Source organism: Erithacus rubecula (genome assembly GCF_903797595.1).
Source record: "Erithacus rubecula genome assembly, chromosome: Z".
Taxonomy (NCBI): domain Eukaryota; kingdom Metazoa; phylum Chordata; class Aves; order Passeriformes; family Muscicapidae; genus Erithacus; species Erithacus rubecula.
Genome location: NC_136661.1, coordinates 14,292,917 through 14,307,198, shown reverse-complemented (window position 1 = coordinate 14,307,198; position 14,282 = coordinate 14,292,917). Strand labels below are relative to the sequence as shown.

At 35.0% G+C, this 14,282-nt stretch overlaps 1 protein-coding gene across 1 annotated transcript in view; it reads left to right on the top strand.

The window, feature by feature from the left end:
* The window catches only part of NDUFAF2 (NADH:ubiquinone oxidoreductase complex assembly factor 2), a 53,531-nt gene that overhangs the window by 29,290 nt on the left and 9,959 nt on the right, over positions 1-14,282 (top strand). Inside the window, exons 2-3 of the mRNA XM_079329840.1 lie at positions 2,869-2,958; positions 11,847-11,887. Of these exons, the coding sequence (XP_079185966.1) occupies positions 2,869-2,958; positions 11,847-11,887 (131 nt within the window). The remainder of the gene's footprint in view (positions 1-2,868; positions 2,959-11,846; positions 11,888-14,282) is intronic.

Below are 14,282 nucleotides of genomic sequence, written 5' to 3'. Positions count from 1 at the left end.
TTTCAGGATTCATTATTTATTTCCATCTGCAAGTTTCTTCAAAGGCTTTTTCTAAATGTAAATACATATATATATGTAATATTTAGTGAGTGCAGTGGATTAATTAGGATATTTTGCCTATAGAAAGAGTCTTTCTTAGAAGTTAGTGAAAAATTGAAATAATAATTTTATAACATCTGTGCCTATCTACTGTTAACCATGGATATTGTTGTGAAAATATAACTTGGTTTCTAGGCTCCTTGGTCTATAGATAAGGCTGGCCAACTCTGTTTCACTATTTCCTTTGCTGGCATTGACAATCCCTTCTTATGCCAGCAGGCACAAAACTTCTGCTAAACACTTTAATTTTCAGGCTTTTATGCAAAGTCACTTCAGTTATGAGGCATTGGTTTTTTGATAGAGGGGGACTGAAAGGTTTAGAGAAAATATGTGAAGTAAGAAAGTGTATAAATGTAACATATGTAAATACTGTATCACTTGCTGAAATATCTGTCAATTGCTTAGGCTTCTTGGCCCTTTCGAAGGCTTGGACTGCAAATCTTGGCTACTTTGCTGTTCAGTGTAAAGGATTTTGTATCTGATATTCTATATGAATATTCTGTACTTCTGGTAAATTCTTTCTGAAGTGACCTGCTTTTTGTTTTAAGACACAATTGGCTATATTTTATTATGTATATAATATTGAATAATATAATATTGAATCGTTAATGGTTCATCAGTGTTTCTAACATCCACATGAAAATGAGGGTAATTTTTAAGTTAGAACTGTCTCTTGGTGCAATTTTTAATTGCTTCATGTGTGTGCCCATACAAGAGAAGTTTCTTGCATTGCTGTGGAAAGGATCAAAGTATTCGTTTGAAAATATGAGAATGAATTAATAGGAAGCAATACAGTGTATAATGTCAATCTTTATTATGAAAAAAAAAAACCTTCCCTAAACTGTAAAATGTTTTAATTACATCTAAAGAGGCCTCAGTGTGATCTTCCCTACAAAGGCCTATGTAAATTATTTGTCAGTGGTGGTCTGCCTGCCAAAAAAAAAACCTAGGGGACAAGGCAAATCAGACTGTTGAAGTTAATTAGTGTCATGTGTGCATCACAAATGCAGAAAGGCTTAAAACCCACCAGCAGTATTCAAAAGAACACATTTGGGAAATGTTTCTGAGTTTGGCTCTACAGTGTGATTTGACTGTGGGAACTGAAGGATGAATTTTTATGTGAATTTTATGAAAGCTTGCAGCAGAATAAGAAGTGGAATATTTTATTAAATAATACCAGTCACAGATTGTGGTGGCAGTTAGGAAAAAAAATGGTTCTTCACTATTCTTTACAATGGTGATTTATTCAGATGGCATAATACTCAAATTATGGACAGTTCTTTAAAAGATGCTGTTCTAACAGTAAAGTCTAGTAACTTTACAAGACTGGAGAAGAGTGGGTTTTTTCTGAGACTTGTGTAGAATCAGTCCTAATTAGATACCTCTTCAGCTTTTCTGGAAATCTTCTGCATGGGAAGAAAGTAATTCTGTAGTTTTGTTTTGTTTCATAGATAAACAGTATAAGAAATTCAATCTTCCACGATATTGTTGAAAAAAAGTTGTGTTACAGCAAGGTACAAGCTAGAATTTTATCAGCATATAGGAATTGTATACTTATAAAACAAATAAATATCAGTCATATAACTTCCAACACAGATTAAAAATATCTAATTTTGAAGATGAAACATTCTACAGAATATTCTTTGCCTGATGACACATCTTGAAAGAATAAAAATATTGCATTGCTTAAAAATAAAACATAAAGATAAGAAGAATCTTAGAAAATTAATTTCAGATTATATGCAAGTTCTTATGCTACTGTATTAAATACTTAATAATGAATAATAGTGTAGAGTTTAGCTACTAATGGTTCCAAGTCCCAACTGGTATGAATTTTAAAATAACTTCAGTTGAAGTACTTGTTGAAAGCATACTGAAGGAATGAACTGCATTAATTACTTCATTATAAAATGAAATATTTTATGCAGATGTACTTCACGTTTCTTCAAAATGTCAAATTTCTCAATATCAGCACCCCAGGAAGAGGAAAAAGGTGGTAGAAAGAGCTTAGGGAATATTGTTAGGTTTTTCCCTATGAGGGATGGAAACCCTGCATATATTTCCAGTACTTCCTAATTTTAAAAGCAAATTAAGATACTATTTCTCCATACAGTAGCATAATACCTGACAGTCAGTCTGCTGTGTACCACCTTACTTTTTAATTCTTCTTTGTTAATAGAATCAGAAAGTGGATATAGATTCAGGTTCACCACACTATCTCCCCTTTTAATAAACTGAATGTTCCCTATCAGTTTCTTATATACTATTTTTTTGTTTTTAGCAAAAAAACATCTAGTTTATAAGCAGTTGAAAAAAATCTCACAAGCACAAGGCAGTTGCCAGTGATTGGAGATGATGTGGCTGCTCTGCAAACCTAACCAGTGAGCTTTGAGTGCTGTTTTTCATCAATAATACAAGTCAACTTGGAAATAGAAAATAGAAGCTTTTCTTGAAGTTACCGAAATATAACATTTCAGATTGACATCTAGATGGTAGTAATTCTCTCAATTTTAATCTTTTGTTCTCATCATTTATGCCATTTCACTCACATGAATAAATACATTTCTCTCAAAATGATAAGCTGATCAGCAATTATAAATTTATATAGAAATACATAATATCTAATACATAGTATATATAAATATATATTATACATAATGACATAATTGTACATTATGTTAAAATATATAACTATATAAAATTATATATAAAATATATAATATAAATATATATTTTTTTCTTTCTTTTTGTTTTTTTTTTCTGCTATAGGGCAGATTATACCAGAAAGAAGATTTGTAGAAGCAGTAAATCGTGAAGCATATCAGTATCAAATTGGTGACTTTCCAGCAGAATGGGAAGGTAAATATTTTGGTTTCATTTCAAGATAATTTTATATTGAATATAAGTTCTGTATTTTTAAAGGAAAGCCCGACTGTGTGAAAAAATAACTTGTTATCTTTCATTTTAGGTAAGACAGGGTTTTATTTAACTGCATAACAGTTACAAATTCTTAAAGTAACTTCTTTAATAGGATAAATTTTGTTTGAGAAGTTGTTACTTAATAAAAGTAAAGCCTATGTGGAGATGATTTTCTCCTATTAGATGTGAAAATATTTGTGCCTGTGGAGATTCTGGTTAAATAAATAGCATGAAATGCATTAAATAATACAAAACTTCCTTATTATTCCTTCTCTGCAATATTAATATGTAGATCTAATAATTGACCTGTATATTGGAGGCAAAGTGATGGGGCTGCTTTTTGTATGGTGTATTTGGTTTCCTATATTCTCACTTGTGCAATCTAGTAGATAGTTGGAGAACCTGCTAATAATTAACCATTTTGTCCAACTGCTACTGAATTAAATTCGTGTCTGAAAATTTGGGATATAATAAAATTTCAGGGAAACTTTTGCATTTTCTTGGAATTAGCTGGTCAGCTCTTGGAGAGAGAGAGAAAAACAGAAGCAGTATATGTTGGTCTTTGAGGCTGGTAGGTGCTTGAGCCAAGTGTGGGGTTAAACATTTTGAAATCCAGGACTTTGCAGCATAAGCCAGAAATCCCAGGAATCGCCCATCACTCAACATGCTTTTTGGAGAGAAAAATACCAAGGCATCTCCGAGAAGTTGGTAGGTTTAAAATCAACAGATTTTAAGCAGTCTGTATTTAAGCTCTGGAAATCCTTGTCGTCGACTATTCTGCTTGCTAGAAGTTTGCATGAGTTCCATAAGATATTAAAAGTATTGATGGAAGAAAGATTGTTCTTATACACAGATATTACTGTAGTTCAATTTGTCCACGAGCTGCAAATGAATAAAGTCTGCAAAATGTTTTGAGGAAATGTCTTAGTATACCTGCTTTACCTCATTCTTTTTTCTCTACGTTTGATGCTCTTCTCTGAGGGAGATGATACTGAGGAAGGAGAAGACTTCAGGCCCATTATATTCCTTCATGGAATAAGTAGAGAAATAGAAAACATTCTTGTCTTGTACTATCTATCATTACACTAATTCCTAGGATTTTTCCTGTGATCAACTGAGAGCTGAAAGCTTCTGAAAGGTGTTTCAACACTATTGGCAGTGTTTGCCAACTGTGGCGTAACTACAGTATCAGCAGTTTCTGTCATCTACTGCTGCAGTACCCACAGGGGTTGGCAAGTCTTGATCTAGTTGTTTCTGTTTCTTTGTCAGTCCAAGAGAGCCATCTTCTGAAGGAGAGCAGCAACCTCTTAGGCTTGTCCTAACTAAATCATCTGGTGCTTGAATGGATGAATGCTATTTATACAGCTTTCTGAAGGTCTTTTAGCTCATCCAAAAGTTCTCTAGCCATCAGTGCTCATCTTAGTTCTCTGTGACTGTCATGCAGACTGCACCACAGACACCAAGAAGCATGTATGAAGCTTCAGGTAACTATGCTTTCCTTCTCTCCTTTTCATCCAGGACAGTTCAGTAGTCTCTGTCTGAACTTGGCTGGAATTAACAGGAACACAATATAAATGGCTATGGGCTAATCATCCTATCACAGATGGTCTTAAAGTGTTCAACCAAATTGCTATACAAACCCATTTCTTCATGCTATTGGGATCTGTGTAGTACTAAAAAGCCTTTGCTATATCTCTCTTCAGAAATTTAGCACAAATCCATGTGATTTGACAGTGTGGTGCCTGGAAGATTTTCTGGGAGGCTGTGTGTGACAAGACCTTGAAGTCAAATATCACATACCCTCATAGTCGTATGGACTTACCTAAAGAGCTGCAGCTGCCAGACCTGAAACACACTTTTCAAATCAAGACATCCTGTTCTGGTTTGTTTTAGGGAAGAAGTAATTAACTGGCCAGTCCTGGTTTTATCAGCTATGTTTATTGTTTTATTGTTTAACTTCCTCATCTTTGCAACTGTGAGGTTTTTCTCTATTGTCAGCAAATACAAAAAATTCACAGAGGAAAGGAAAATTTGCATATTGAGTAATAGTTTTTTCCTCTTAAGTATTTGTTCTATTATAGCCAAGGACAGAGTTAATTTTTTTGCAATCACCAGGAGAGGGTGTGGCTGATGGGGTGTGACCAGAATCCAGGTGTTATACCACACCACCTCAGGCTTCTGAGAAAAAGGGTGTGGCTTCTGGTTGGGAGAAAACATGGCTGTAGCCATCTCACATCAATCTTGGTGAGCCTTTTGCATGTAAATTACTTTTGTATGCTTTTATTATTAGTATCAATACATGTTTGTTTTCTTATCTCATTGCTGTTTCCAGTAAATTGTTATCTCATCCTGTGATCTCTGCCTTTTGTGCCTGCCATCCTCCTCCTAGGCCATCTTCAAGTGGGGAAGGGTGGAAGAGGAGGGGGAGAGGGAGCAAGCAGGCAGCAGTGTGATTTAGGGAGCTTTTGTGGGAAAACTAAATTAGGGAATACCATTACTCACCAGCAACACTACTGAATTTCTCCAGAAAGAAGAGATACATGCGTGCTTTTTTTCCCTGGTGCATTTATTAAACAGAATGAGTGTGTAGTGTATGTTTCTGAGAGATAAAGATGGGAATTCTGGAAAAAACACTAACCTGTACTTTTTTTTGTCCAGTGCTAGTCTAACCTTTGCAAATGGTTTTGTGGATGTAGAATTCTAAAAAGCCAGAACTGGTATTCTGCTATGGGTATGGAAGCTGTTCAAAGACCTATTATGTCTTTGCTATATATTGCAAGATATGAAGGATATAGGATGCTCTGAATTTCAATTCACCATTGCTTCTTTTTTGTCTCCTCTAAAAAAACCATTCTGAATTAGTTAAAAATAAGAAGGAATGAAAAGTGTAGATAGTTCAAATATTTTTATAGAAGCCAGTTATCTGAGTGAGAACAGTTTAATTCAAGATTTTTTTACATTCTTTGCTGAAATGCTCATTACATTTCTGTCCCAATTTTTTTCACTTTAACATTGGTCTAGAAGTTTCCCAGGCCTACAGGACCTGTGTTGAACTTTCACTGTGTCTTCTGTCCAGATGCTTGAAAATTTCCCAGTACATTCCTTCTGTGGGTGTTCATGTTACAAGTTGTGCTATTATGGATGCTGATCATTCCAGCAAATAGCCTGAGACTTTGCAGAAGGAGTTCTACAATATTTGCTGTTTTCTCTGAACAGTAGAAAATGAATATAAGGTTAGAAACTTATTTAGTATTTCTTACTTTGTTTTCTATTTGCTCTTGGAGTCTGCTAGGCACACACACCTCCAGGGCCCTCCTTTTCAAGCCCTGTGTATGTATTTTGACATCCATGTCCTCTGGTTAAGTTTTGGCTAGCTCTCCTTCCTATCTCAGGCTTTTCATTTTTAGGACTGTCCTGAAGAGTCTGTTGCCTTATGTCCTCCTTTTCTGGGACCTGTAGAGAGCTGCTTTTATCTGTACTGTCTTTGTTCTGCCAGGACTCAGTTTTTTTCACTTCTGGACAGTTCTTAGTGGCCACCTCATTTAAAAACAGTCATCCCAGCACCCTTTCCCTTTCTTTGTTACCCTGCACAACCATAGGACCGACTGTATGACTACAGAAAGAAACCTCTTGTGACCAAAATTAATAAAAGTAGCATCCCTGGAAATACTTACAGGCATCACTTGTGTGAGGAGAACTTTCACAAAACCAGGGACAAAGAATAGTAGAAGGAGTGGCAACAGAGAAGCTGGAAGAGGGACCACGTTAAATCTGATTCTGTACCTCAGATATTCCACTTGGGCAGCTGGTAACCTAAGGAACTGTTTCTGGTGCTGTATTTATCAAGTTTTAAACATGTAATAAGGTAAAGGAGACCAAGTAGAAAACTATAAAGCATCATCCAGATCACAGATGCAATCTATGCAAGCTGTTTCTTTGACTCTGTGTACTGGACCTGGGAGCTTACTGAATACAAGGCCAAGGGTTTACTCCTGAAGGACTTGTCTGGAAATTTTATCCTGAAGATGTTAGTTTTAAGTGCTCTTAATTTTTGAGTTGTCTATGTTCTCAGACCAGTGAATTTTATGAAGAGTTGTGAAATGTCCATTCAGGCTTTTGTAAAACTAAAGTAGAATTGCTTTTGTTATCATTAGTGTTAGTTCTTTGTACACATAAAATTGAATTAATTTTAATATTAAAAATCTAAAAGTATATTTCCTCTTGTACTATAGTTCTAAATTTAGAATGCAATCCATATGTATAATACAAATATTGCCTAGTTTTGTTTCAGTGAAGTCTCCTGTATTTCACTTCCAAGTGTGAGTGCCTACTTTTCCTTAGGCAGTATGGATGCACACAACAGACAACATTTCTGTATTTTAGTTCTGAATGTTCACCTATTGGAGAATGTGTAATTTACCTCCTCAAGACATGCCAATAGTGCTCATGAGGGAAGATCTGTAATTTTACATACCACAGAGATTCAGGAGATGGCAGCTTCATGGAGCATTTTATTGCCATCTACTCCTAATCTCTCTTTTCTTTTTCTTGGTAGCATTTAGTGATTAATGGGATTCTTAATTTACATGGGAATTCTTTAATTATATTATCTGCCAGTAGGAGTCTTAAAGTTCAATGAAAATTTCATGCATGCTAGTAAGAATGCAAATGAGTGCTGATGAAAAAATGCAAATGTCTCAAGATGGGAAACGTCCAGCTTAGTTGCAAAATTCCTTTTAGATAAAGGTGGAATTAGAATGAGTGCATCCAGATAAAATTGCAGAAGTTTTAAATGGCTGCAATAATTCATTTTGCCAAGGCTCTGAGGTCCAGATGTTTTGGTTGCACTTGTACATACATGTTACCTTCTCTGCTAGGTTTAATACATCTTGGCTGACAGTGGTGAATGCATTTTGTTTTATTAACTTGGGGAATGGGAATGTCATGTAACAATTCTTCCCAGCTACAACTGTCAACTTCTAATTAAGTATATGCATGTGTTCATATGTTTTTCAAATAAAATGTAATAAAGCACCTACCTACCTACCTTGTTTCCATCAACAAATATTTGACTATGGTATAACACTGTTCAGAAATTTAAAAGTGCATTCACCAAAGGTGTAATGCAAATCATAAAGAAAGGTGCAAAACTTTTTCTTTACTCAACTATATACACAGATATATTTCTCAAAGAGAATGCAAATTATATATACTTCAACATATTACTTACTTGAATTTTGTTAAACCTAGTGGTAACTCAGTAGGAAACTGGTTGTATTTCTGTACATTCTCCCTTTGCTACCATTAATTTCTCTTCTACCTGAGTTATGAAGTGTTGGTGCTTTTTTTGAACCATATGTTGGGTGCTCAAAATTTTATTGATAACTTAAAATCAAACATGTGAAAGGCTTTTAAAAATCCTCCTGTCTCAAAGAGAACAACATAAAAACTGGTGAGAATTAAGTATATTAGAGTCCTCCCATTCTTATCCCCAGAGATTAAGGAGTGGCCAGGTGAATTATTAGTAAAGTGTACTTTTTTAAAAGACTGATCTAAAAACTATTAAATGCTAAACTGCAGTGTGCTAAAATGTACTGAAAACAGATTATGTTTTCTTTGCTTTTAAACTTGTATTGCATCTTGAGCTTTATGAAGAATATTTGAGAAATGAATTTGCATAGAGGAATATGATGATGTTAAATCTAATTTCACCTTCTGGATATAAAAAGATTTTAGTAAATTCTTGTACTATATTCCTCCCTCAGCTACATGGCAGTGAAGAAATCTTCATTACATAATGACTTTCTTAAGCAGTTCATGAGAAATATTAAAATTAATTTACTTGTAGTAATTCAGAAAATAGTATCAATATTCGTGCCGACAAGTTTTATGTACGGTTATGCTGAAAAAGATTTGTACTCCTGGCATTTATTAGAAAAACTGAAGGTTAATAGCTCCAATAAAATCATGTATTCAAGTGTTATAACTGGAAAGAAATGGAGCACAATGTTAAAACTGTGTGCATTATTTATGTGCTTAAATAGATAACAGTTCTTTTATGGTATGCTTGTTGTGAAAAGTCTGCCTAATTTAAGGTTTGTTTCTTTGCTTTTGTGAGTTGGTACTGAGTTCAGTTAATGAATGAAAATATGTACTGCTCACAGAACATACGTGCTTGTGTTGCCTTCACTGTTTTGTTTGCAGCTTTTTAGACAAGGTAGATAATTAAATGATAAAATCATGTACTAGAAGTGTTCTGTTCATCTGAAAATCATTAGTCAAATAGCTGCTAAAAGTGACACACTCTTAAAAGAAAATCTATTGTAATGTTTATATTTCAGAAGTACTTTCTACCTGCAGCTTAAGTCTTGGGGTATTTAAAATTCTTTCTTTAGGGATCAGTTATTATAATAATTTGAAATCAAATGTAGCTGGTGTTTTAAGAGAATACTATTTCAAAAAAAGTAAATAAATTTTTGCATGCTGAGAGCTGTGGAATTGAAAACTATCCTATCCCATAGGTCAGAAGCAAAGCATGCAAGGTAGAAGATGATATTTTGTTGAAAGTAATCTGTTAAATTTTGATGGTTCAAAGCTTTACTTTTTATGAGACATTTTGAACTAGTATTTTTCCTTTTTTTTCTCCAGCTGTATCTTTTATTAATCAGTGTCTAGTATACAGACTTCGCTATAACTGAAAACTACTTTTTGCTTTTTTTTTTTGAATGATGTTGCTAAGTATTTCAGTATTCTAAAACTGTTGCTAAGTACAGAGAAAGGTAACTTCTGTCAGGAGGAAAGGCTTATTTGATAAGATTTTCCTTCAATACCCTGGGTTGTTTTTTTACAGAGTGTATGCAAGGCTACCAGCTGAGAAGTGACAGTCTCAGTTTAGTGTCTCAGCGTGCCAGATTTTGCAGTTTGAAATCCTTGCAAAATTTAAATGTTTGTAAATGCTACATGTACATGCAAAAAATTCTGTAGTTCTGTAGATTTAATAGAAAATCACTTAGTCGTATTTTGAATTACCTTAATGAGCTGTTTTTCTTTCCACTGACGTAAAACTTGCAGAAAGGGTGATGTTGACTATTCATAGCCCTGTCACTTCTCCACAATGACAAGTTTGGATCTATTTTTTGTTAGGACCACTGAGAAGAGGTGACAGGGACTGCTTTTAAGAAAAGTAGTTTGAGAAAGACATTTAAAAGTACGTATCTTTAGGAAGTGGCATCTGATATACAAGAACCAAAAGTATTACCTTGCTTCATATCTTTACAGGTATTTTACTGTTAAAATTTACTATTAGCCAAGGCTGTTGACCTTGCCATCCTGGCTAAATTCCAAGCTGTTCTATTGTTTGTTCATATGTTAATTGGAAGGCATTCTCCCTAAAACCAGTTGTGTACTGCTGCTGAAGCCATGGTGTTTCGTGTTTCACCTTCTGAACTTTTGAGAAGTGAGATGATATTATGGCTCTCTGCAGTATTTAGTGTCTTAGGCTTGTCTAAATCATTCCTTGGTTTTCCTCAAAATATAGCACAGATGGTATTAGAAAATTAAGAGTTACTTCTTAAAGCATTCTGAAACTTTATAGATTGCAACAAGTGAGGCCAGGAATTTGAGTGCATTATAGCAAAATGTTATTTTTTCTCTAACTTTCAAGCATGGTAACAAAAATCTTAATTATCAAAACAAACATATGAAATAACATTTTGCTGCATCTCAGCACTTGGAAATGGCTTTCCTTACATTTGTCATTCTGTTCATTACTGGCTACTGGCTACTTGCATTGTTCTACTAAGAAATTTGAAAAATTTGGGCAGAAAAGACCAACGTCTTTGAATTATCCAACCAAGAACCTACCAACTGTGTGGATTAAAAAGGCATGGAAAAAATGGTGGAGTAGTGGTATTTGTAAAAAGTGTCAGGTCGTTCCTCTAACTAGTGTCTGTAGTAGTTGGAGCTCTCTCCCTTGATTCATTGACTGTACAAAGGGAGACCTGTCAGCATCTGCAGTGAGGTATCTGGATTGTTGCCTCCTGACAGTCCCAGCTAACACAGTAGTGTTACTGATGGGAGTGGGCAAATGTCTGTGGACTTGTTCAGAAAATCTCACCCACAGGACAACTGTCATTGCCACTGCTTTTATTCTTCCATCCCTCTGCTGTCTTTTCCAGCACGAATTAACTGGAGGGTCCTTCCCCCAGTCACAGTACCCATCCCTCCTGGGAGAGGGTAATCCCACAGAGCCACATGGTGTGCTTCAGTCCAAGGCTCTGCAGTCAGGTCTGGGGCTGTACCTTTCATGCCTGTGAAGAAATTCTAGTAGTAACATAAAAAGGTTACTGCATTACCTGGTGGTTATTAAAAAGGATTTCAGCTTTAAGAATATCTGAAACATGTATAGAAATCCCTTTTTTTCCAGAGTCTAAGGCTAAGGTCTAAGGCTGTTCTTACTTTCCATTAGTCAGTTGGCCATTTTCTTAGGGTGCACCTCAGCTCTGTATTGCAAGCTCAACAATAGCCCTGTGCCAAAAGCCCTGCTTTTTAAGCCCTGTTTTGGTGACTGAGGTGATGTGTAAACTGTGCCCAAGGTGTCTGCACAGAGGTGACACCATCCCTCATGCCTCCCTTCTCTGATGATGGAGTATTGAAACAGGAAATAACATCTTGTGCCTACATTTTGGGAAATTACAAGTTTGGCAGGTTGTGATGAATTCTATTGTAATTTTTTCATAAATATTTTCTTTCTATTATAAATTCATAATAATTTTGGGTTTTGCTGCTGTTTATAATCTTTGAAATGATCTTTTTATTTTTTTTTTCAGCATGGATAAGAAAAAAGAGAGAAGATCCACCCACCATTGAGGTGAGATGAAATTTTCAATTGTTGTAATGAAACTACCATAATTAATTTATAGTGGACTCATTTGTGCAGTAATCTGTCACTTATAGGGGAGAATTTAGTATATTCCTTGGCTAATTGATGAAAATACACACTGACTAGACATCTAGTAGTAAATGTGGGTTTGTTTTTCTATTTTTTAATTTTTTTCCCTTCCCTCCCCAATCTGGTTACTTGTGTAGAATCGTGGAACTGATACAACCGTTGTTGCATCTAACATTGGATTTATTTTAATTATTTCTGACTTATACCAACTGTATGCAAACAACTTTAATTGTTGAAATTACCACTTAATGTGATAGTTGAAGATGGGAGGTGTTGTGTCTTTTGTTCTTTCATTTCTGTGAGCCAGGCTGCTGTGATAGTTGCTGTAAGGTAGACCTGCTCTGAGGCAAGCAGTTTTGGGTCTAGAATTGATGCAATAAAACTCCTTCTGGTGCTAGAGATGTTGGTTCATTTTTGAAATAGTGAGCAAGAAGTCTCCACAGGTGAGAGAACTGTGGAAAAATAGTGTTCTAAATATTTTACCTTCCAGAAAAAGCAGTTTATGGAGAGTGAAAGATTGCTGTGACTAATGGTGTATTCAGAGTTACAGGACTTTTTATATTTTTAGTTTTGTGAGGTAATAGATCTGAGAAATAATTTAACAGCTAGGTACTTTACCTGCAGGGCTGTGCACTGACTGTATCACAGAGCAGAAATTATAAACTAGGAACTTGAAAATAGTTACCTTTTCCAGTGATCTCTAAATAGTTTTTCCCTGTGTAAGAAAAAGTAGTTCAAATATATATGCATTAAAAATTCTTGCTAATATTTTGAAGAGTCCTTATGTCATATGTTTAATATGTGATAGTAAAGCTTAATTTTTTCTCTATATTACAGAGAATAGTGTGGGACATTATATATGATCTAATATTCTCCTAATTTGAAACTGGCACAAACCCTTCATCACAATATCATTGTAAATATAATTATAGCAGTGAAGCACATGTAGCATACTGTTTTGTCCCTATTTGTAGGGCTGATTTGCATTAGTGTTTTAGCTACATAAACTTTACTGGCTACTATTCCATATTATATTCTCCTTTTGACAGTAAAGATGGTATGGTTTCATAGCTGTTTGACAGCTATGAAACAAGGGAATATTTGTGACATATTCCATGTTGAAACCCTGTATAACAAATCTCCTTGTTTTTTTGTGTATTTCTCATGAGACCAGACTGTTTTTGAAAAAGGATGTAAAGCCCACAAATTTTGCATTTTTGTTTTAATGACATTTTGCTGTCAACATCTTATTGTAACAAGCCTAAAGTTCCTAAAGCATGAGTTTCTGGAGCTGTGCCAATGTCCTGCCTTTGCAGTCTGCAAAAATACTTTTATGGATGGTTTTCCTCTCCTTCCTATCTGTCCTTTGCTTGTAATTCTTCTAATTTCTAACATCAAATGACATATGTTAAACTTTCTTACAATTTCTGTTCCACTTCTGTTAGCCGACCACTCCCCCTTGTAAAGTTTATATATGTTTTTGGGTTTTTTTAAATATATTTGTCAATATATCAGTATTATGGGGTTTTAAAGATATTTGTCTATCTTATCTTTTATTAGCCCTTGGCTGTTGATGATACAGGATGCCCAACTGCTCAGCTTACCAGGTTTCATGATGGGATCTGTGATGAATTTTTAATTGAAAATATTGCAGAGATACAGCTTCACAAAGTGGTTGGATCTTACTGGTCACACTGATAACCACATGTTGGGAGCCAATACTGTAGGCTACTAAATGTCATTCATAATCATCAGGACATGTCAGTCATTAAAGTGAGAATAAATGTGAGTTGTTCCTCCTGACAGTGGTCAGAGTAGTTGGGTCATGGCATCAAGTTAAGTCTCTTGGTGATTTTCTTGAGACTTGATCATGTTTTGTATTCAGGCCATTCTTTCTCCCACAAACACCTACCTGATTTTTGGTTTTTGTCTATTTGCTTGTTTCCATTATAAAAGCTTTCACTTTTGCTCAGAAGGAGTTGCTTTACCTCTTTCTTTCTTTAGTTCCTCTCTTTTTTTTTTTTTTTTTTTAATGGAAGAATACTCCAAGTGAGTATGTCCAGTGTTAAATGTACCACATCCCTAGTGGTTTCTTTACTCCTTGCACCCATCCCTTTTTCCCCATTTTTGCAAGAAATCACTTGGCCTTCTGTGTCTGGCTAGACATAACTCATGAATGCTGCTCATCACCTTGGTTATTTCTAACCTGGCCAGTTACATAAGAAATGCTAATACTGGAAGCCTTGGGCTCTAAGATAATTTTCTGGGATACTGGTTAACAGTTGGTTGCCTTTTGATTTTTCTACAGTTTGAA